The sequence below is a fragment of the Fonsecaea erecta genome (assembly GCF_001651985.1).
Source record: "Fonsecaea erecta strain CBS 125763 chromosome Unknown Scaff7, whole genome shotgun sequence".
Lineage (NCBI taxonomy): Eukaryota > Fungi > Ascomycota > Eurotiomycetes > Chaetothyriales > Herpotrichiellaceae > Fonsecaea > Fonsecaea erecta.
In genome coordinates, this window is record NW_017387250.1 from 390,815 (window position 1) to 410,178 (window position 19,364).

General features: G+C 53.5%; 8 protein-coding genes across 8 annotated transcripts; 4 read left to right on the forward strand and 4 right to left on the reverse strand.

Moving 5' to 3' along the window:
• Positions 1–76: 76 nt before the first annotated feature.
• Positions 77–2,521, reverse strand: AYL99_07989 (hypothetical protein; the record flags this gene model as incomplete). The annotated part of the gene is made up of 7 exons (XM_018839497.1): positions 77–657; positions 713–1,079; positions 1,136–1,207; positions 1,259–1,718; positions 1,771–2,017; positions 2,078–2,203; positions 2,260–2,521. 7 exons carry the CDS (start codon positions 2,519–2,521, stop codon positions 77–79), a joined length of 2,115 nt encoding a protein of 704 aa, XP_018690618.1.
• A 1,040-nt stretch (positions 2,522–3,561) lies between these two features.
• Positions 3,562–4,177, forward strand: AYL99_07990 (hypothetical protein; the record flags this gene model as incomplete). Its single annotated transcript, XM_018839498.1, has 2 exons — positions 3,562–3,867; positions 3,923–4,177. The coding sequence occupies 2 exons, from the start codon at positions 3,562–3,564 to the stop codon at positions 4,175–4,177; spliced, it is 561 nt and encodes a 186-aa protein (XP_018690619.1).
• Positions 4,178–5,079: 902 nt separating this feature from the next.
• On the forward strand, positions 5,080–6,521 carry AYL99_07991 (hypothetical protein; the record flags this gene model as incomplete). Its single annotated transcript, XM_018839499.1, has 2 exons — positions 5,080–5,885; positions 5,990–6,521. 2 exons carry the CDS (start codon positions 5,080–5,082, stop codon positions 6,519–6,521), a joined length of 1,338 nt encoding a protein of 445 aa, XP_018690620.1.
• A 1,452-nt stretch (positions 6,522–7,973) lies between these two features.
• Positions 7,974–11,393, reverse strand: AYL99_07992 (hypothetical protein; the record flags this gene model as incomplete). Its single annotated transcript, XM_018839500.1, has 2 exons — positions 7,974–11,110; positions 11,162–11,393. The coding sequence occupies 2 exons, from the start codon at positions 11,391–11,393 to the stop codon at positions 7,974–7,976; spliced, it is 3,369 nt and encodes a 1,122-aa protein (XP_018690621.1).
• Positions 11,394–14,702: 3,309 nt separating this feature from the next.
• On the forward strand, positions 14,703–15,396 carry AYL99_07993 (hypothetical protein; the record flags this gene model as incomplete). Its single annotated transcript, XM_018839501.1, has 4 exons — positions 14,703–14,788; positions 14,841–14,896; positions 14,995–15,194; positions 15,286–15,396. 4 exons carry the CDS (start codon positions 14,703–14,705, stop codon positions 15,394–15,396), a joined length of 453 nt encoding a protein of 150 aa, XP_018690622.1.
• Positions 15,397–16,245: 849 nt separating this feature from the next.
• AYL99_07994 (hypothetical protein) lies at positions 16,246–17,196 on the reverse strand (the record flags this gene model as incomplete). The annotated part of the gene is made up of 3 exons (XM_018839502.1): positions 16,246–16,769; positions 16,883–16,997; positions 17,071–17,196. 3 exons carry the CDS (start codon positions 17,194–17,196, stop codon positions 16,246–16,248), a joined length of 765 nt encoding a protein of 254 aa, XP_018690623.1.
• Positions 17,197–18,028: 832 nt separating this feature from the next.
• On the forward strand, positions 18,029–18,822 carry AYL99_07995 (5-formyltetrahydrofolate cyclo-ligase; the record flags this gene model as incomplete). The annotated part of the gene is made up of 3 exons (XM_018839503.1): positions 18,029–18,116; positions 18,165–18,659; positions 18,719–18,822. The coding sequence occupies 3 exons, from the start codon at positions 18,029–18,031 to the stop codon at positions 18,820–18,822; spliced, it is 687 nt and encodes a 228-aa protein (XP_018690624.1).
• Positions 18,823–18,935: 113 nt separating this feature from the next.
• Positions 18,936–19,323, reverse strand: AYL99_07996 (hypothetical protein; the record flags this gene model as incomplete). Its single annotated transcript, XM_018839504.1, has 3 exons — positions 18,936–18,988; positions 19,041–19,131; positions 19,183–19,323. 3 exons carry the CDS (start codon positions 19,321–19,323, stop codon positions 18,936–18,938), a joined length of 285 nt encoding a protein of 94 aa, XP_018690625.1.
• Between the last annotated feature and the right edge of the window lie 41 nt (positions 19,324–19,364).

The window sequence follows — 19,364 nt, forward strand, 5'->3', positions numbered from 1 at the left end:
TTATGATTAATTCAAGGCTATTCCCGGACCCGTCGTGAACACCTGTCTATATCCACATATATATATATCCATGTCATCACAGTAAAAATTTAACAGCCAAGCACAGCAAGGCCACGGTGCTCGAAACTGACCAGCAGCTCAGAGAGGCAGCACCATTGCTGTTGGTGGTGGCCGTATCGCTGGCATTTATCGTCGGAGGGACGTTCGTGGTGTTCAGGATGGCAGTTCCGTTACTCGAAGTCCGGTTGCTTGAGCTCGTGCTGTTCGACGTCGAGTTGACGTGCTTGTTCGAAATTGTAGGTTGATTGTAGAAAGTGCGGATGATGGTGCTCGCCTGTTCGGCCAGTCCATAGGTGGAGCTCATAAGATGGGCTGAGAAAGACATGGGTGGTACGCTGGCGTCGGCGACACGGACATTCGAAAGCCCGTAGACTCGCAGGTTGGCGTCGACCACACCGCCTTGCTCGAGAGGCAGCATTGCACATGTCGAGGACGGATGGAATTCGGTGAACACCTCTCCGCGCAGCCAGTCCTCCCATTCCTCGTCCGTTTGCACGTCTGAGCCAGGCCACGTTTCTTCCGTCATGCTGCTGGCTAATGGTTGCGTTTCACCCAAGCGGCGAGCGAGCTTAACACCCTCGCGGAGAATCTCAACGTCTGCCATCGTCGTCAGTCTTGGAGGCGCTCCTATATGGATAAGTAAAATACATACCAGCAGGATGATTCAGATAATTTGGATTGATGACCGGATAGTCGAGTGGATTGGAGGAATTGATGGAGATCGAACCGTGACTGAACGGGTGCTGGAGATTGGCGCCAATTTGGATGGCCCCGTCGGTGCTCAACCCGATTACTAGCTCTATCAGTCCGATGGGACTGGTGAGAATGGTATTTGCGGTTGTGCCGTAGATGGCCTTGTAGCCAGAAATGACGCTCGCGTCAGAACTCGTGTCCGGAATGAATTGGTTGATCTCGCTCAAGACGCTGCTCTGCAGGCCGCTGACTCCATTGCCAAACAGCACCGAGGAGTTCACGTAGGCAGTCGCACTGTTAACGTACGACAGGAAGGCCGGGTCGTTCTGTAACCGTTTAGAAAATGTGCCTGAATCTGACCGGCAGCGGGGTTGGACTCTACCTTCTCAGTCCCATTGTTGTCATATATCGTGCCCGCAGTCTCTGCGTCGGTGCTCCATGTTACTGTGACGCTCTGTTTCGGTCAGCAGGGGTCGCTGGACGGCCAATGCAAACATCAACTTACTATGTGATCCTGAAGATGCTGGCCGACTCCCGGAAGCTCGGACACAACAGTCACTCCTGCGGCATCCAGGACGTCCTTCGGCCCGACACCACTGTAGAGCAGAACAGTTGGGCTGCCAACTGTACCAGCAGCAAGGATAACCTCCTTGTTGACGCCGACTGTCAGTTTCGCACCACCTCCGTTGAGCACATACTCGACTGCGTGCGCCGTGAGGTTGCCGCCCGAGGTATTGTTGAAGAGGATGCGGGTCACCTGAGCATTAGCGACCACATCGTAGTTACGACGCGGTGGCAATGGGTCGAGGTACCCAGAGCGGCTGTAAGAACGCGTCCAGTTGGCTGGGTTGATGGCGGAGGTTGCGACATACGCGCCCCAATTTTCACCACCATAGGGGTCCTGCGTGTCATCCACACCGGCGTTGTTGGCAGTACTCGACCACGCGCCAACTAGAGGCATGGTACTGATATATGGTCAGTTCGTCATCCATCCATGCGTGAATGATGGAAACATACAAGCCGGGATAGGACATGTGAATCGGCCCTTGACTGCCGTGGCTCGCTGGGTTGAACGTGATAGCAGCTTCCTGTTGGATCGAAGCGTCCACAGGCGGGCCGAATGTCTCGCTCTTCTTCATTGCGGCGAACATGGAGTCCCAGGACCAATTATCGGCGCCGTCCATGTCTCCAAGCATATCTTGCCAGGCATTGACTTCGATTTCTCCAGGCCGGTTCAGATACATTCCATTGATGGCCGAGCTGCCTATAATAACGGGTCTTGGTCAGTTCCCATCTCGTCGCCGGCAGAGAAAGAGAGACGAACCTCCAAGGACCTTTCCTCGAGGCCATGGGCATTGGGAGTTGTTCGCGTTAGGCTGTGGAGTTGTTGTGAATGCCCAATTGAGATCCGTGGGCCATAACGATTCGTAGTATGCGTACGCAGGGGTGTCTGCGCATCCGTTAGAAACCTGAGGGGGTTTATGTCAATGGCGAGGACATCCGCACCTATTCGATCACGATACTCGTCTCCGTCACCGCCTGCCTCGAGGACGAGGACCGTGTGATTTGCATCTTCTGAGAGACGCGCACCAAGCACCAGCCCAGCCAAGCCTCCACCGACGATAACAAAGTCGTACGAGTCCGCAATGTTCGTGCTATCAATGATGTTGCGTGTGCGAAGATGGGGTTCCCTCGATTCATGTGCAGAGGGAGCAGCAACCGCTATCCCGGCGCCAGCGGCCAGAACGAGAGACAGAGAGCATCGCATTCTGTGTCCTACATGTACCGGTATTGTTGGGCGAGGGACGAAAACACGCGCGGGCAGACGTCGAGATAAATGGCACAGGCCTGTTAAGAGAGACTAAACAAACCTGGTTTAGCAGTCCCCATGGATATTCATGTCCGTTGGAACTACGGAGTGTCCAACGCGCGATAGCAGGCTGGCAGGGCTTGATCTTGGGACGGTCAATACTCCAGCCCACTCTTTTTAAAATTATGTACACAACTAAACTTACCCGTCACCAATCGCGCACACGTGCTCCATGCCGAGTCAAGTCAGGTTCGGCCAAGTAGTGTGGAGCGAGGCAGCGCCACGGTAGAGCATGTTCATGTTTCGCCGAATGCGTTGATCTCGAATTGCCAGCCCATCATACCTCCCAGCGACCGGCCAGGGTGGTTGCACCATTTGACGGAAGCGATGATAACGAACGGCGCTTGTGCTCGAGGATCAGGGGCGGGCGATCTCGGAGAAGCCATGCGACTGGTCCGGAGGGACTCAGGGTCTCAGAGTCGGGGAGGGTACTCGGTACAGGGCACCCATTGCAAGAGGGGAAAGGTTGCATTGATCGTAATACTGGGGGGGGGGGTCAAGCTTCGGTGGAGTGAGGATTACGCAGTGTGTCTGTCGCAGGCAATAATAATAACAATAACAATAACAACATTGTGTGGATGTGCCTGGAGGGTGGGAGGGCGAGAGGGTGGAGGACGCAGGAACGGACTTTACATAAAAATTCAGGGGCACCAAAGTCAAAACCGGTTAGACTCACGCCGGCGAAACTACTTCCGATCGTGCAGCGGCAAGGCGAGGGCTGGGCGGAACGGGTGCGAATCCGAGGCAGTCGCTTAGGGCGGCATCCATTGGTTTCCCGAAACGAGGGGCTAGTGAGGCCCGTGCATTGATGCCGGCCACGTTGGCCTTCACCTGCAGGATGCTGGATGCAACGAGGACAACCTCTTATCTTGAACCCGGACACGACTAACAACCCAACCCCGTTGAATTCGTCCCGTCGTCACCGACAAATCCTCACCATGGCGAAGAAACCTGCAGCCCAGTCTCCCGCCACGAAAACACCTGCTCCTGTTGCCGCCTCCAAACCTCCTACCCCAGCAACACAGAGCATCAAACCCTCGGGATCGAGTACAGCACCTCCCATTAAACCTGTACAGTCAAACACATTGTCTCCCCGTTCGTCACCACACGAAATTATCGTCCATGTCTGGAACAAATACCTCCAAGATACCCCTTCCCGGACGATGCTGCTGGATGTCTTCATGGCCTGGCTAGTGGTGGTGGGCGGCCTGCAGTTCCTCTACTGTGTGCTGGCTGGCAATTACGTATGTCTCCTCGTTTCCGACTGCTAATTTGCGCTGACTTGTGTTGCGGATATAGCCCTTCAATGCCTTCCTCTCCGGCTTCTCTGCTGCCGTGGGTCAATTTGTTCTGACCGCTTCGTTGCGCATGCAAACCTCCGAAAGACCACCAGCAGGCGCGTCTCCGGTAGCCAAAAAGTCGACGGCCAAGACCATTGATGGTGTGACGGGGGAGCTGGTCGAGACCACGAAGATCAGTTCTGAAAGAGCATTTGCAGACTTTGTCTTCGGGAGTTTGATATTGCATGGGTTTTGTGTGAACTTCATCAATTGAAGGAGGAGCCAAATCCACAACTCTGGAGACCACTATTGGAGAGGCGACAAAGGCCGCTTACCTGCCATGAGATTTGCCGGCCACCTGATTCTCGGAGCGATGGTCACCCTCTCTCAAGAGTCAAGGACTACCATTGCGGTTCCATCTGCGGGTTGTTCCTAGATGCACTTCCGGCCTGGGCGATGCATATTGCCCAGCATGTATTGGACGACCGCACGAAAATCTGCCTCTGCAGACAATTGTGACCACGAATGTAGGATGTATACTATCGGAAAGAGATCAATGGAGGATCTGATTTCGGCTTCGTCCCCCTGCTAGAGTCTCCCAAGACATCTTGTCCACGATGCAATTTCAATGTGCCGAATACCTGCTACGCAAACGTCCTGGTTAGATTGGACGTCAATATACGCAAGCAATGTCACTCCATTCAGTGGCTTGAAGCGTTGGCTTGGCCATAAATTATGGCATTTTAATTAGACTTTCCGGAATTCTTCTTCTTCTGTGGCGCACTGCAGTATTTGTTGTACATACCATATTTCGGGCAAGGCAGACAGACAGTATTATTATGTCGTCTACCAGCATAACTTTGCACTTCAGGTCATGTTGACCCGGCCTAAGAGCTAGGTATCTCTAGTCTACATACTCTACCCTCTTCTTCCTGTACTCCGTACGACGCTCTCACTTGAGCAGCGAAGGGGAACAACTGATGCAACCTGAAACACGATTCAGGGCAACCGTGTTTCATGTTCCCAGACACTCACTTCAACCATTGACGCTCGCCAACAGGAATGATGCTGCTCTCTCACTGCATCTCTCTTTCCTTTGTATCCTATCCTGTGTGTTGTATATTCTCTGCTTTCTATTCTTAATTTTGTCTGTCTGTCTGTTTGTTGTATGCCAAAATGAAAGCCGAGCTGGTCTCCTCCGTATTGACGACGTTATGCCTTTTCACGCCCATCTTGGCCGTGAGCCCACTGGAGACACCCTCGGTACTGGAAGAAGATCCAATCATTCAGAGCGACGGTGTAGTCCAGGCAGGGGCCAGCACATATGGCGATGACCTTTTCAATGGGCAGGACCCAGCGAAACCCGACATCGACGACTCAGCTACTGTTGCCCTTTCCAACGATGAGCCAGCCTCCACGACAGACCATTCTCCTTGGTCCTTTAAACCTGTGTGTACCGACCATTTGGACGAGCTGGGAGACCAACTGTGCGTCTACACCGACGCGACGTTCAGCAGCGGTCGAGGCATATCGATCTTTACGACGCCCCGGATCGCCCAAGAGTTCGCCGCGTTGCTGCCCTTTCAGGATCCCTCTGCCCTGTCCTCGCGCGGGATCAACCCGGACCGCAATGCAGACAGGCCATGGTACACGACGCCGATCCCAGGGAAAGGCATGGGCATGCTGGCTTCCCGGCCCCTGAAACGCGGCGATCTGATCACGGCGCACACCCCTTCCCTGCTCGCGCACATGGAGAACGTCCTCTCGACCGCTGAGCGCGAAAGATTCCTCCGCCTCGCCGTGGACCAGCTCCCCGCGGCCAGCCGGGACGAGTATTTCAGCCTTGCCAAGATCTACGGCGAGCCCAGCGTCGTGGTCCAGGACGTGGTCAAGGCGAACGCTTTCGAGATGCAGGTCGGCGGCCAGATGCATTTGGCTGTCTTTCCCGAGTCGTCGAGGATGAACCATGCCTGTGCGCCCAAGTAAGTTATTCCCCCTTTCCCCCCTCCTACTTCATCTATTCCTCTTCCATCCCGCTCTCGTCCATGCAGAAACTAACACCCACGTCCCCCCCTTTCTCACACAGCGCACAATACTACATGTCGCCCACAATGCTCACGCAGTTCGTGCACGCGGTGCGGCCGATCGCCGCCGACGAAGAAGTGACGATTGCGTACGCGCCGCCGCTGCGCCTGCACGCGGACCGGCAGCAGTACTTGCAGTCGACGTTCCATTTCGCGTGCACGTGCGCGCGCTGCACGCACACCGCCGACCGGACGCTCGAGGACGCGGACAAGGCGACCGAGGACATGATCGCGCTGCAGTGGGCGCTGTCGCAGTGGACGGCCAACTCGACCGCCAGCGTCAAGAAGGCTGAGATGCTCGTCGGCCTGTACCGGCGGGAAGGACTCGACGCGTTCCTCGACGACGCCTACGGCCACGCCGCCCTGACGTACAACGCCGCGGGCAGCGCCAGGGGCGCGAAGAAGTACGCCAAGCTGGCCGCCGAGGCCGTCCGGCTCAAATACGGACCGGACGCCGAGGCGGCGAGGGAGTGGGAGAGGATCATGAAGGATCCCACGGTGCATTCGAGCTGGAGAAGGAGGAAGACAGACTAGAGCAATTGGCGTGCGCGCGTGTATGTGTACATGGATAGTGTATTATATTTAGACTGGTATTGAGAATGGAGATCCGTGGACCCATACAGACCACATAGACCCAGGTTGTGTATGTATGCATGTATGTATGTCTGTCGACTACAACTATCGTTCAGCTCTCCGTCTCCATCATGCATTTCAGCCTGGTCGCCGTCCACCCGGTTTTGTCAAATGTCCCCGACCCAGGTGTAAAGCAGTTCTCATCCCTCCATCCATTCAGACATCCTTCCCATTCGCTCATCCCTTCGTCCTCCCGGCCATCCCTCATAAAAGCATATTTTTGTCCCCGTTTCACACCCTCCTTCCCTCCAGGTGCCAGTAAGATGCGTGATATAATGACAGTGAGAAAACCAAACAAATTTGCGCATGAGTTCCAAGGACCGATAACAGGCCGTGAGAGTTGAGAGGCTCGTTAAATGCCATTTCCGTCCTGCGTTCCTGACGTCTTGCCATCGAGATGTCGCAGTCCTCCAAATCCATATGTGCAGCGCAACAGACAAATAAATTGCAATTGCAGAAGAAACGAATCCATGAATCCAGTTCGGTAATGACAGACAGCCACAGCCGAAAAGAGATAAGTAACCGCCGTTGGAAATGCTCGAACCGGGTAGAGACAGACTGCCGCGTGTCAAAATGATCTGAGCTTCCGCTGTAGCCTCATCCCGCATAAAACCAGCGACCTCAAATGGGTGATCGCGACTGGAGATGGAAGAAGTATTCGATCACTTCCACTTGCACCTCTTGATTGACCCACCCCTTGCATCGTGTGTACTGTATGTACGCATATTGAGAGGTTATTCTGCGTGAAACATGTGCCCTGACTCCACATTTTCACGGCGTCCGTCTGCATGCTCTTGCAGAGTGCAAAAGCAACTTCCGTGGCACCGTGTCCATGCCGCTTTGAACCAAAAAAAGCAAATATGTATATGCATAAAAGCCCAACCTTGAATTGGTGCCCAGGTGGCAAGATTTGCCCCGTTCCGATTGCCGAATGCCACCTCGCCGACCCTTCGGTGATGTGTTGTGAGGGATTTATGCTGCGGTCTTCGCCGATAAAGTTGACAACACTCATAACACGAACATTGATATAAACATGACGTGACAAAAGTCACAACAGATGGGGTATCAGATAGCCGCCCGCTTAAAACACTAAAAGCAATCAAAAAGCAAATTTCGTCGAACAAAACAAAAGCATGCAATAGCAGCACTAGAGAAGATCGTTATTCCCCTAAAGAAAGATTCCATGTTCGACCGATCTGGGGAAACTGGAAAATTAATGATAGGTGCTTTGGCGTCTTCAACCGCCATCTGGGTACTGTTTGCTTGGATTCTTACTCTTTCTGTTTGACCTGGGTTTGGCGCGAGGAACGGAGCACAGAAATTCGGGTTGGCCTAAACCGTCATTTCCGTAGGCTAGATCTTGGCCGCATTCGCGACAGTCACATGCTCCCGGCCGTTTTCACGGTGAAGGTTCGGGTGAGCGTGACCGTTGGAATTTCCGTAGAAATAGCCATTCGACGTCAAACTGGGATCGTCCCTCGCCAAACTGCCGGGACCCACAATCTTGTCTTCGTCAATGCCTCTGAGTTTGGAACAGGCATTGCCGAGTAAGCCTGCGGCTTCATGGGTGAGCTCCCATCTTGTACTCTCGAAAGACTCCTTCAGAATCATGAGCAATCCGAGGCATCGGTTCTTGCCCTTCACGTGTTCGAGATCATCGGGAGCCCGAACTCCCGCGACCCTCTCGAGGTACTCTCGCATGTCTCGCTCCTTACGCTCATATGTATCGAACTCTGCTTCGGTTGGGGGAGGCTTGATCGGGCCTTCCAGCGCGAAACCGTAGCACCAGACAACAAGTGCTGATATGTACAGCACCCAAGGGCGGTTCAACAGGAAGTCGTCGCGAGCGATATATTGGTTATGCTCGAATGCTTGGGGAAGGATGGGGCTGGCATGACCATATAAGCGTCCGCTGATCCCATCCAGCCCATCACCGTCCGGTGGAATGAGGACCTGAACAATAAACTTGAGAGCATAAAATGCTGCATCTCTTGCCGAAGCCTTCGTAGCCCACCGCTCGATCTTCTCACGCACCACGCTGTAATCTTTTGGGGTTATTGAGCGTCCAAGGAGTCTGTTCGCACCAGCGAAGACTTGGCAATCGACAACGTCGACATGAGCCGCAATATGTGCAAGATGATGTAGCACTGTCCGTGACTCGAAGATGTTTTCGTCATCAACGGGGCGTAATATTGGGTGGGGAGGTGCAATTGGAGTCCGTAACGGAGAGGACGGAGCTGGTGTGGCCTCTGCCAAAGCTTCATCAAAATCTCGCTTCCAGTTGTCAAATGCACGCAACAGGACCCCTTTCCACTTGTCTGGCCCTCCAAACGAGTTGGCTGTTCGCGGTCCGAGGGAAGATATTTGCAAGTCCCTTTGAGTCATGTGCCAGGAGACGGAGAGTAGACCAGCCATGATGATGGTACGGCCGAAGGAATTTGTGCGTACTCTCTGCCCGTTCAGCGTCCTTTTAAGACCGTCAAGAAACATGATTGGCTTGATTCCGTTGGTTTGCAACGAGGATTGAACTCGTGCAGCCTCAGAGGGGGAGACGGCGGACCAGAGACCTTCATCACATGGTAGGGGTAGCCGCATCTCATGCGCGACCATCTTCGCAGCATGACCGAACATAGTTGCATGGATAGAATCAAGTACAAATGCGCCAAAGGCGGCACGACGCGTTGCTTCGGTGGTGATCCATCGATGCCAGGATTCTTCGGATTTTGAGGCCTCTGCTCCCATGAATGGGACTGATATCCTCCCATTGTCCTGCTCTCCTCGCAGACTGGGTGGAGAATCCGAAGCCGAACGACCCAGGAGCGAACTGCCGCGGCGCATCAGAGTCAGGGTCGAGTCGTGGTGAATGTGAGCTCTTTCGTGCAGCGCCCGAGTCGCATACATCTTCTCGTACACCTCAATGAGTAGAAGGGTCTGGAAGACCCAGAGTTTGGCAGGAGGTCTGAAATCGACATCTCGGACAATTTCCCAGCGGAGGTGCCAAACAACGAAATTGGCAAATTCCGCTGCAGAATCAGTTAAAGTCGTCCCGTAAGCTTTATCCAACGTCGCGGCCCCAATTGCAATGACCATAAGTAACAGGAGGTTGGGGGTCCGATCGGCAGAAAAAGTCGGCTTGTGTAAGATGGGCAGTTGCGCATGCTGGTGATACCAATATGAACCAATATAGGTGTGCATCATTCGCAAACTCAGGATATGACCATCGTTGTCAAGGTCACCTTCGAACACAGAATCCTTTCTTTTCTTCACCGCATCGTGCGGACGTTCAACAAACTGAGTCTGCATCAGATCGAGAAGCTCGTGACGCTTGGATTCAGACATGATATATTGGCTGGTGGCAGTTGAATCGAGAATACTGGTAACACTCATAGGGTGTTGCATGCCGGCACTTGTAGAGTAGTTATTTCCAGACGACGAAGGGCTTTGAGAGAAATACGGACCTTGAACTTGCTGCTGATCGTGGCCACTGTAACCGGGGACGTAGTTGGGTGGTGAGAAATCATTGGACCCAGATTGGGCATCATTGAAGAGCCACTGCGTGAAATCATCCGCCACGGTGAATGGCGTTTGAGTGAACTCATCGCCGCCGAAGACTGGGAACCCGAAACCGGTACTGAGATCTACGTTCGACATGCTGGTATTGAGCAGGGAATATGGGAAGGGATCGTTCCGCGTCAACCCGTGGGAGACTGCAGCGGCAAATGCGGCATCTGCTGTTCGCGACACACCAGCAGACGGATAGCCTGCAGAGGAGTATGCAGCAGCAGCGGAAGTCATGTCAATAGACTGCATATAGCCGTTATTCAACACGCTTCTGTCCATGGCACTGTCGGAGTGTGATCGCATCGGTTGGAGAGGAGGTCCAGATGTTCCGGAATATTGCCGAACCGGCGATGGCGGGACATTCTGTCCAGAGCTCCTGTCTCTTGCTTGCATCTGGGCATAAGATCCGGGATCCCTCCTCTGATCCGTATTGTTGAAGCTTTGTCTTCGGACAACTGCAGACCAAGTGTCCTGTTTTTGTGGTGGGCTCATTGGATTGCTACCCATGCTGCCAGTACGATGCAAAGAAGGCTCCGGTCTAGAAACGGTCGATTGCGGCGTGGGAGCATGAAATCTCGGTTCGGTTGACGCAGTCGAAGGGGAGACAGTATTATTGGCCATGTGGGATTGCTGTTTGTAGTGGCGACTATCGGCAGAATGTCCCTGTGGGGGGCCGAGATGCTGGCCTTCCTGAGCACTCTTGACATTTGGGGCCGACATTGGATAAGTTTGAGGTTGGCCCGGGTGCTGCTGGGACGTCATTGCAGGTACGATCTGGTTATTCGAGGTGGATTGTGCGAAAGCATCTCGCTTGTGGAGTTGGGAGCCATGGGTTGTATGTCGTTCCCGATGTCGAATGCACAGATCTTGACGTACAAAATACCTACTGCAGTCGGGATAGTCGCAACGGTAGATTGTTTTGGGAGTATCTTCGAAGGGGTATTAGAGAGAATAGAGGAAACCAGGCAGGAAGAACTTACGGTTTAGCTGGTGCCTATAGAGATGCTCAGCACGAGAGTAGCTTTTACCGCACCCTTCGTGTTTGCACTCAAATTTCCTGTCTGGATTCGGCTTTGCAACTCTCCTCCTCTTTTTCGGTGGTAGTCCGCCAGCATTCTCTGCGCCACCATCAGCGTCCCTGACGTCGTCGGATGAGCCATTCTGGGCAAGCGAATCCTGGTCTCTTTGGTCGACAGAGTCTAGCTCTGCCATGGTGCGTGACGACGAGCGATTCTCACCGACAAGCCTGAGAGCCTGACACTGGTCCAGGCAACGATGCAGGCAAGTGCTATCACGGGCGATGCAGCATGATCGGAATGCCAATGAACCGCACAGCCAAAACTCACAGTGGAAGTCGACGAGGGTGATTGAGACAGCGTCCTGATTCTTACCACAGGGCTGTCGCTGCGAGGCCGTCTGTGGGGCGTGGAGGTACAGTTGAGTTGGCGCAGAATACCTGTCTTTCCCTTTGTAGACTTGTCTGGAGTGGTTGCGACCCCTCTAAGGTACCCGTGCTTGTGTATTTCCCCTTCGACCTCGACCCAGTGCTTCGGTAGACAGTCAATGGAGGGTTTTTTGCGCAGACTAAGATGGACTAGATGGCGTTTGTGGGAGAAAGAGTCGCAACAGGTTGTGGGATGCAGATTTGGCACGAGCGAGTTTTCCTGCGAATGCAGGTACCGGGGCGCGCAGAATGAAGGTTGTTCAGGTGACCTCGGGGGGTAAGGCTCGTGAGAAATGAGCGGAGGACTTATTGCTTTTGCTGCTCCTCATGGCCCGTGGCGAGGAAAAGTGGACAGCCGAGAACAAGGCCTGGGTCTGATGCTGCGTGGGTGTCCAGACGGAACCTGGAGGTCTGGAGAGCAATACGGAGCAGGGTCTTTCGAATGCAGCCGGATCTTCGTTGCTTCTGTAAGGAGGCGGTACTGGGGCAATTGTTGGGGTCTAGGTTGCAGTTATGCCTGTCGCTGGTCGTAGGTCCGTCGACTCTGGCATGGCGGAGTATCTAAGCTAGATATGGATCAGGCAATGGCAGGCCCGTTGTGCAAAGCGGAGTGGAGAAGCCAGTCAGAGGCACGAGGACGGGGGATGGAGGTTGGGGGGTGATGCAGAGGACGCGGGATGCGTGTGGACAGGCGGCGTGGAGGGAAATATGTTACGAAGAGACGAGGTTTTGCGGTCAAAAGAGAGGAGGAGGGGGAATTGGGTGGTTCGTGGTGCGAACTGGCTGACGAGAGAGACAGTCAGAGGAGTTTTTCGAGCGTGCTGAGTGGTGCGAGGGCGATGGCGCTAAGCGTGATGTGGGCGGGGCATCACTCGACTACGAACCCGGAACGGGTAGAGGCTTGCGGGCAGCGGGCGGCGGGCACCAGGCCCTGCTACTGCTGGCTGGTGGTGGTGGGCATCCATTGGCGCCCCTCGGTGGCATCTGACTGGAAGCCCGGGCGATATGCTGCCGACTCTGCGGCTTTTGCCCAAACCATGTTTGCTCTTTGCCTAAAACCATCTTCTCGCTTCCATATTCTGGTCCTCGAATGAAGCCTAGACGCTCCTCAGGTGTTCCTCTTGGCCACAAATCGGCAGTCAGGTCAGCTATGTCGACGAGGCGGCGCGCCCCGGGTCAGGTTGAGCTTACGCCCAATGTCTTGTTTGGAGAGAGGAAGAGGGGGAGGGGGATAAGCATGGTCACGAAGCAGCTTTGCTCCTACCCAAGTCTTGTGTTTTCGAATTCGTTAACGTAAGATGCAGGAAACTGTCCATCGATAGCCCTCCGTGGCATCCCCGTCGCAAAGCGAAAAAGCCGTCTCAGTCATCGCAGTCAATCAGCGAAGTCACCGTGGTCACCATCCCACCCTGCAGCAGGGATCCCTCCGCTCCCGCTCGGCGCGCTGTCTAGTGACCGAAGCAAGCCTGGTGCCATCCTGTTCAAGGCGTAGGATTTATAAAAAGCCGTCGTGTGGAATACGCTGGGTACTGGGTGATCATCTGTTCCTCACCACCTGCGGGTTGGACAGGCTGCCTGATGCTTCACATTCCCCACGCTTTCGTTGCTCCTTTGACTCTTTCTGGGCTACAAGGCATCAACGCTAAATCAGCATTCCAGAAGTCGTCGACGCGAGAACCAACCGTCTGGAACCTCTTGCCAGAGTCCTCTCACCCATTCTCCGCACATTGGTTAAGCTGGATTTCTCATCAGCAGAACCCCGCGGGCCGAATCACATCATCGCGCATGCTTTGTGCCACGCACCACCATCTCGTGTAACTTGTCCATCCTGTCGGCTTGATCCGAGCATAAAAATTTCTGGCAGTCGGGGGGACGGGGCCTTGCTGTTCCCCAGTTTTTACGAGGCACAATGCATTACGCTCTAGGCATTAAGCTGCAGACTCCACGGGGGTAACACGGGGGCTTCGCTTACTCACGGCAAACTAGTGACGATACGGTCTTGCCAATAGTCCAGGATTGTGAAGAGAGGCGCAAAGGTCCCCAACGCCAAATCTTGAGATGGATCAGTCAGGCGTAGTAATCTCGCCACGCCAATGGTCGATCGAACGAGATATATGTTGAACTCCTGTCTCGCTCAATGTACTCCACGATCAAGTGTACTGACTCCTCTCCCTCCCCGTCGACCCGGAACGTGACTGTTCCGTAGATAGGCCGTCAGAAGCCGAAGCTTTGTCTTGTCTCATGAGACCCGAGGGGCACGAGGACAACCTCCAGATATCACCCGTGTTGGATCCACTGTTGATCAGCTCTATTGCTCCTGCATGGGACAGGCTGCGTCATGATGGAGAAGGCGGTGGTGACGGGTCCCATAAACAACGAGCAACCTGCAACGTGGATCAGACGAAAGGACCAGACAGATAGCATAACCATGGTGGCATACCACGCCAAGGGCAAGCTGCTTCCTGCAACCTGTCGGCTGTCCTTGCTTAGTTCTGTGGAAAGACCTTTGCACCTTTTTCAGACCCTAGGCTGCTGAAGCCCCCAGGAGGCGTGGTGTGTCGGCCAGTTTCATCCCCTCCCCCTTTTCCTCCTCCAATCATGGCATTGGGGAAAGGAAAGATGCTAATGCAACCCGTCTCGACCATTCACACTCTTCTCATCCAGCTGTTCAAGTGTCCAGTCTTCCAGCTGCTGCTCCCCCATCGACGTCTCCGATAAGAGCAGCTTCACCTTCTACAGAATTTCCCGCCGTCTGAGTGGCTATCGTGGTGTCGGCATCTACTGAGAATTCCCGGTCCAATTTTTGCACGTGTGGTTGTCACGCTACCCCTAACCTCGGACTAGTTTTGGCCCGCTGCCTATTGTGTACGTTGCCCATCGCCGGTGACCGAAAAGGGTATCCATATAAATACCATTTCAAGCACGCGACAGGAGGCCGAAGGTGAGTCTGTTGAAGCATTGTAAGATGGTGCCTCGAATGCTATTATCGAGGCCAGCACTGGCAAACCTTTCTCAAGCCGACTAACCTTTTCCAAGCAACAACAAACAAGCTTGAATCTGTAAGCCAGCAAGGCAAAATGTCCGACGCAAACAGCCCGACCAGTCCGACAGTAAAGCCAAAATCCAAGTCCTATGAAGGGTCGTGCCATTGTGGCAGAGTTAGGTATGCAGTGGAACGGGCCCACGGGAGACAATAGGATATTGACCTCTGCTAGGTTCACCATGAAGCTCTCACCTCCTGTCGAGGATGGCCCGGTGACCAGCTGCAATTGTAAGTCTCGGGGTCGCAAACTCCAGTCTCCCCCTTAGAGGCACGGTTACAAAGGCCTTCCTCTTGATACCAGACTGAGTTGGCTTACTCTTGCACAGGCTCAATCTGTGCCATTAATGGATATCTGATGGTCTACCCCTTGGAATCCAACATCACCTGGCTCAGTGGCTTCGATGAACTGACCACTTACACCTTCGGCCCAGAGAGGATTGCACATTCCTTCTGCTCGACATGTGGGACAAGCATTGGCGGGAAGAGCACCGATCCGAACTTCTTTGCCGACAATCGGGCGTTGAATGTAAGGACCTTTTTTTGGTCACCAAAATTTTGCCCCTGTTCCGACCACTTTTGGGCAGACCGAAATAACGTCTGACATCTCTTGCTTCTAGGTGCGCACATTGAAAGGCGTCGACGTCGACGCCCTGAAATTGAGGAAAGTTGACGGGCGAAATGTCCCGATCAAAATCCCGTCTGACGCACCTCGCAAATTGTCCCGTTGATTTCCCAAAGGCGGACGGACTACAAAAACTCGACGTCGTCTAAAATTGAGAAGTTTTTTTTCGTGGGGGGAGGGGCGAGGGAGGAGGGAGGAGGAGGAGGAGGGAAGGGGGACGCAGAATCTTTGTTTTGCTGGTGGAGTCGAACCGATGCATTTTCTTTCAATCGTGCTCCCTCGTTGACCTCATCCTGGTTGTGCTGGTTCATCCGTATGTACAGAAAAGCATCAATGGTCGCCTCATGTTGAGCTCAAAATGGAGATGAGTCGTCAAAACACCTGTGGTGGATCTCGCCCGCGCTCTCTAGATTATCTGGTTTCCCAGTCTCGACCGGAAGGAAATATCGTTCTCATACCCAGTGCAACGATAGCAATGGGAGACCGAACAAATGATTCTCGGGAAGATAGCCTAGAGGCGGGATCCTGCCGCTACAGCAGCTCGAGCAAAAGGATGTTGAGTAAATGCATTGCTTCTCTTGTTAATGATTTAGGTGGTGCTTTACCTACTAGTCAAGTCAATGTCACGAATATTCGTTCCATTCTATCTGACGGTAGAGGCCTCCAGCCACGGGGGATTTCATGTGTATAATCGTTTGATCTAACCTAACCGTCTGTTTGAAATATCAAACTGCATTTTTCATAATCACTTTACCCATGGCTTTCTTTTATCGAGGCAAGAATACCACACAAGACTCCTACGCCTGTCCGAAAATGCTTGCCTTATTTCACAGTGCTTTGGTCGAAGCATATATTGAACACCATTCCTGGAGGCGGCGCTCCTCTGGAAACTCCCAATCAATGACAATGACGGACTCCTTCTGGGTGACTTTCCGTTTGTTCCTAACAGTGCCCTTTACACTGAGGTTGGTAGCATGTACATGACCGTTCCGAGCGCCGTCAACCCAACCCCCGCCCACCACCATCGATCCGCATTGTAGACATTGGTGGGCTGTTGCTTGATGATGTGCGAGTCGTGGTTCAGCGGCTGGAGGATTTCTTGCTCGCCGTCTCCTCCCTCCGTTCGCTTGACTCTCGATTTCCCCGTCGCGCTCGGTGCACTGGTCGGATTGAGCGTTTGCGTCGGGAGCATCTGGGGCGGGCTGTACATCAGATACATGGGTTGCATGGGACTTCCGTCAAATTGGTACAGATTTAGCCGGGGCACGTTGTGGTAGGGATCGGTGAGGACTTGATAGGACTTGAAGAGTTCGGACTGCTCATAGCGGATGTAGATGGCGTTGTCGTAGGAACAGGGGGCGGAGGTGAGTTGGCGGCCGTCAACACCGAAAGGTGTGAGGACAATAGAGCCGTTTCCCGGCAAAGAGTACGTGCCGTGCTGCCACTGCATTATGGAGGAAGGGCATTGGGGAGTTGTTGCTGGAAGAAGTGTTAGCACTGGTCCTTGCCTGCTCTGTACCAGGCATAGAGTCTCCAGATCCCAGACAGAGAGGGCATCGTCCATGTGATGGGTATAGGGGGCTCAAGCATACGATTTGAGATTGCCCGATAGTATGCCTCTTCATAATATCCATCGATCGTGAAGGAGTACGAAATTCCCGCTAGGTCGGGCTCGATTAATTTGTCGGCAACAGGATCATAAAAGCCCTGAGAGAGTTGGGTCAGAGGCTCGAACCACAAGAAGTAAAGCGACACGCATTGACACGGACACCACACTTACAGGACCGGTGACCACCGCTTTGGACTTTGTCGACCATGTGCCCACCAGTGCGGCATCATATTGCGCTCTCACAAGGCCCGCCAGGCCAAGCGAAAGAGTAACAACAGTCTGTATCGAGGTGATCATTGTAGCATTGTTTTGAGGGAGCGTGCGAGGGCGTCGAGGATATCGAGGTAGGACGGGGAAGGATAATCGTGTGTTCCGCGAAGAGGCACCAAAGAAAGAAAGAGAGGACGGCTGTCTGCAGTCGTTGGCTGTTGGTACAATCTGTCTGACCTCAATCTGAGATTCTCACCCTTGAGGGCTGGCTCGCCTTGGGGGGATGTTGACGCGGAGGCTGAGGCGCATGTGCAGGGGTTTCGGGCTGCGGGTTTGCATGCGGAGCTTGTTTTGAGGCTGGTGTGGTTTGTCAGAACCAGTGTTTCAAAAATAGCGTCTTTTTGCCAATCGCTCTTCATGGCGGCATAAGACAGGTAAATCGACGACGAGCTCACGTGGGCACTCACCCACTCGGCGCCGCTTTCAAGGATTGTTCACCTCCCACACAGGGATATTGTATTAAGAATCTAAAGCTATTGAAGCGAATCCATGATGCCGCCGTACAAGTTTATCAAGCCATGCATTGTAAAAGTGAGGGTAGTTGTAAAAGTGAGGGTGAGGAAGGTCATCTCGGTATTTAATGCCAAGACGGCAGGCGGGGTGGAGTATAGGGCAGCATCACCCACGTCTCAAAGAAGGGTGACCTAGGCGTGAAATCACCTTCTCTTAGCAGCTATTCGGCCTGCAATCCACACAGCATTGGACCTTTTACCATCGTATCATCTTCGTTGAAAGACTACGAGGCGTTAGTCGCCACTTCAATCTAGAAGCTCATAATGCACGCATGCAGCAGTCACTCTGGGGTATTCGCTCGATGAAGTCGTGGTCGTCGCTTCAAGCCATGCGGACTGTGACAACCATGGCTCTGAAGGACCAGAAGACAGCTTTGCGGAAAAGAATCGGAGGGGAGCTGAAGAAACTCGACTCGAATGAGATTGAAAGACAATGTAGGGAACGTCGTACTGCGGATATCAACCTTTCGCTGATGGTGTAAGCGGCCATCATCACGGAGCACGTGCTGCGTATGCCAGCTTATCAAAATGCAAAAGGAGTGGCTATATTTCTATCAATGCCTGGAAGGGAGGTGTCGACTCGAGACATCGTTCTGCACGCCCTTGACAGCGGGAAGTCGGTCTTCATCCCGTATCTTTATGCAGGGGAAACCCCAAAGTCAAAGGTAATGGACATGCTGCAACTACAAGACAAGGACGATTTTCACTCTTTAATCCCTGATGGCTGGGGCATTCCGTCGCTTTCCAAGGATTCAGTTGGAAGGAGAAGGAATGCTCTTGGTGGAATTGGGATCTTGAACGACTCTGTGGAAGGCCAACAAGATCCTCCAAGTCTGGATCTGATATTCATGCCGGCGGTAGCTTTCGATCATTCTCATCGACGCCTTGGCCACGGCAAAGGCTTCTATGACCGCTACCTCTCCAAATATAAAGACACCCTCAGCGGGAGCCAAAGTGGACGGCCAATGCCACTCTTGGGTAAGTGGCCGACCCTCGATGTTTTCCCAGCCGCTTTACAACTAAACCCTCTCTTGTAGTAGGGATTGCCCTTCGCGAACAAGTCCTGCCACCCGGCGAGACGATCCCTGCAGACGAGCATGACTGGACGGTCGATCAAATAGTGGTTGCTGATGTCGAGTGATGCGCTCGCGGCATCGCTCTCCTTGCACAACCTGGTACACCCGCCCGAGATCATGCCTGATAGATATGGCGCTCGGTGCTGGGCAATTGGAATAAGTTGAAGACTTGGCCACTCTAGTCTAGAGACTGGATCAACGAGACATTGTCGCCTTTCAATAGGATTTGTCCTGGACGTCGTCAGCAGCCGTCCATGCACATGAAGCTCAAGCCAGATCATACCAAGCTGCCTTCTCTTTTCCGGGGCGTCTCGCGTAGCTAATTGTACCTCGACCGCATCATCAATCACTAGATTCATAAACTCGTCGAAGCCCTGTTCTGCGGTCAGTCGCACAATCTCCTAGTGTCCAATCGGGGTGCGCACCCTTATTTTTCCCTCAATACGCGTGCGCAGATTCTCGTAGAGCCAGATGGAGACCGTCGAGCGTTTTTGCAACAGGCTGAATATGAAATGGATAGGCGCAAGAAGAGTTTTGCGGCCACCGCCGCCGCCGCGTCCAGTCATTGTGGGCACAGTTTTCGCCGCAAGGTTATATTGTGCGAGTG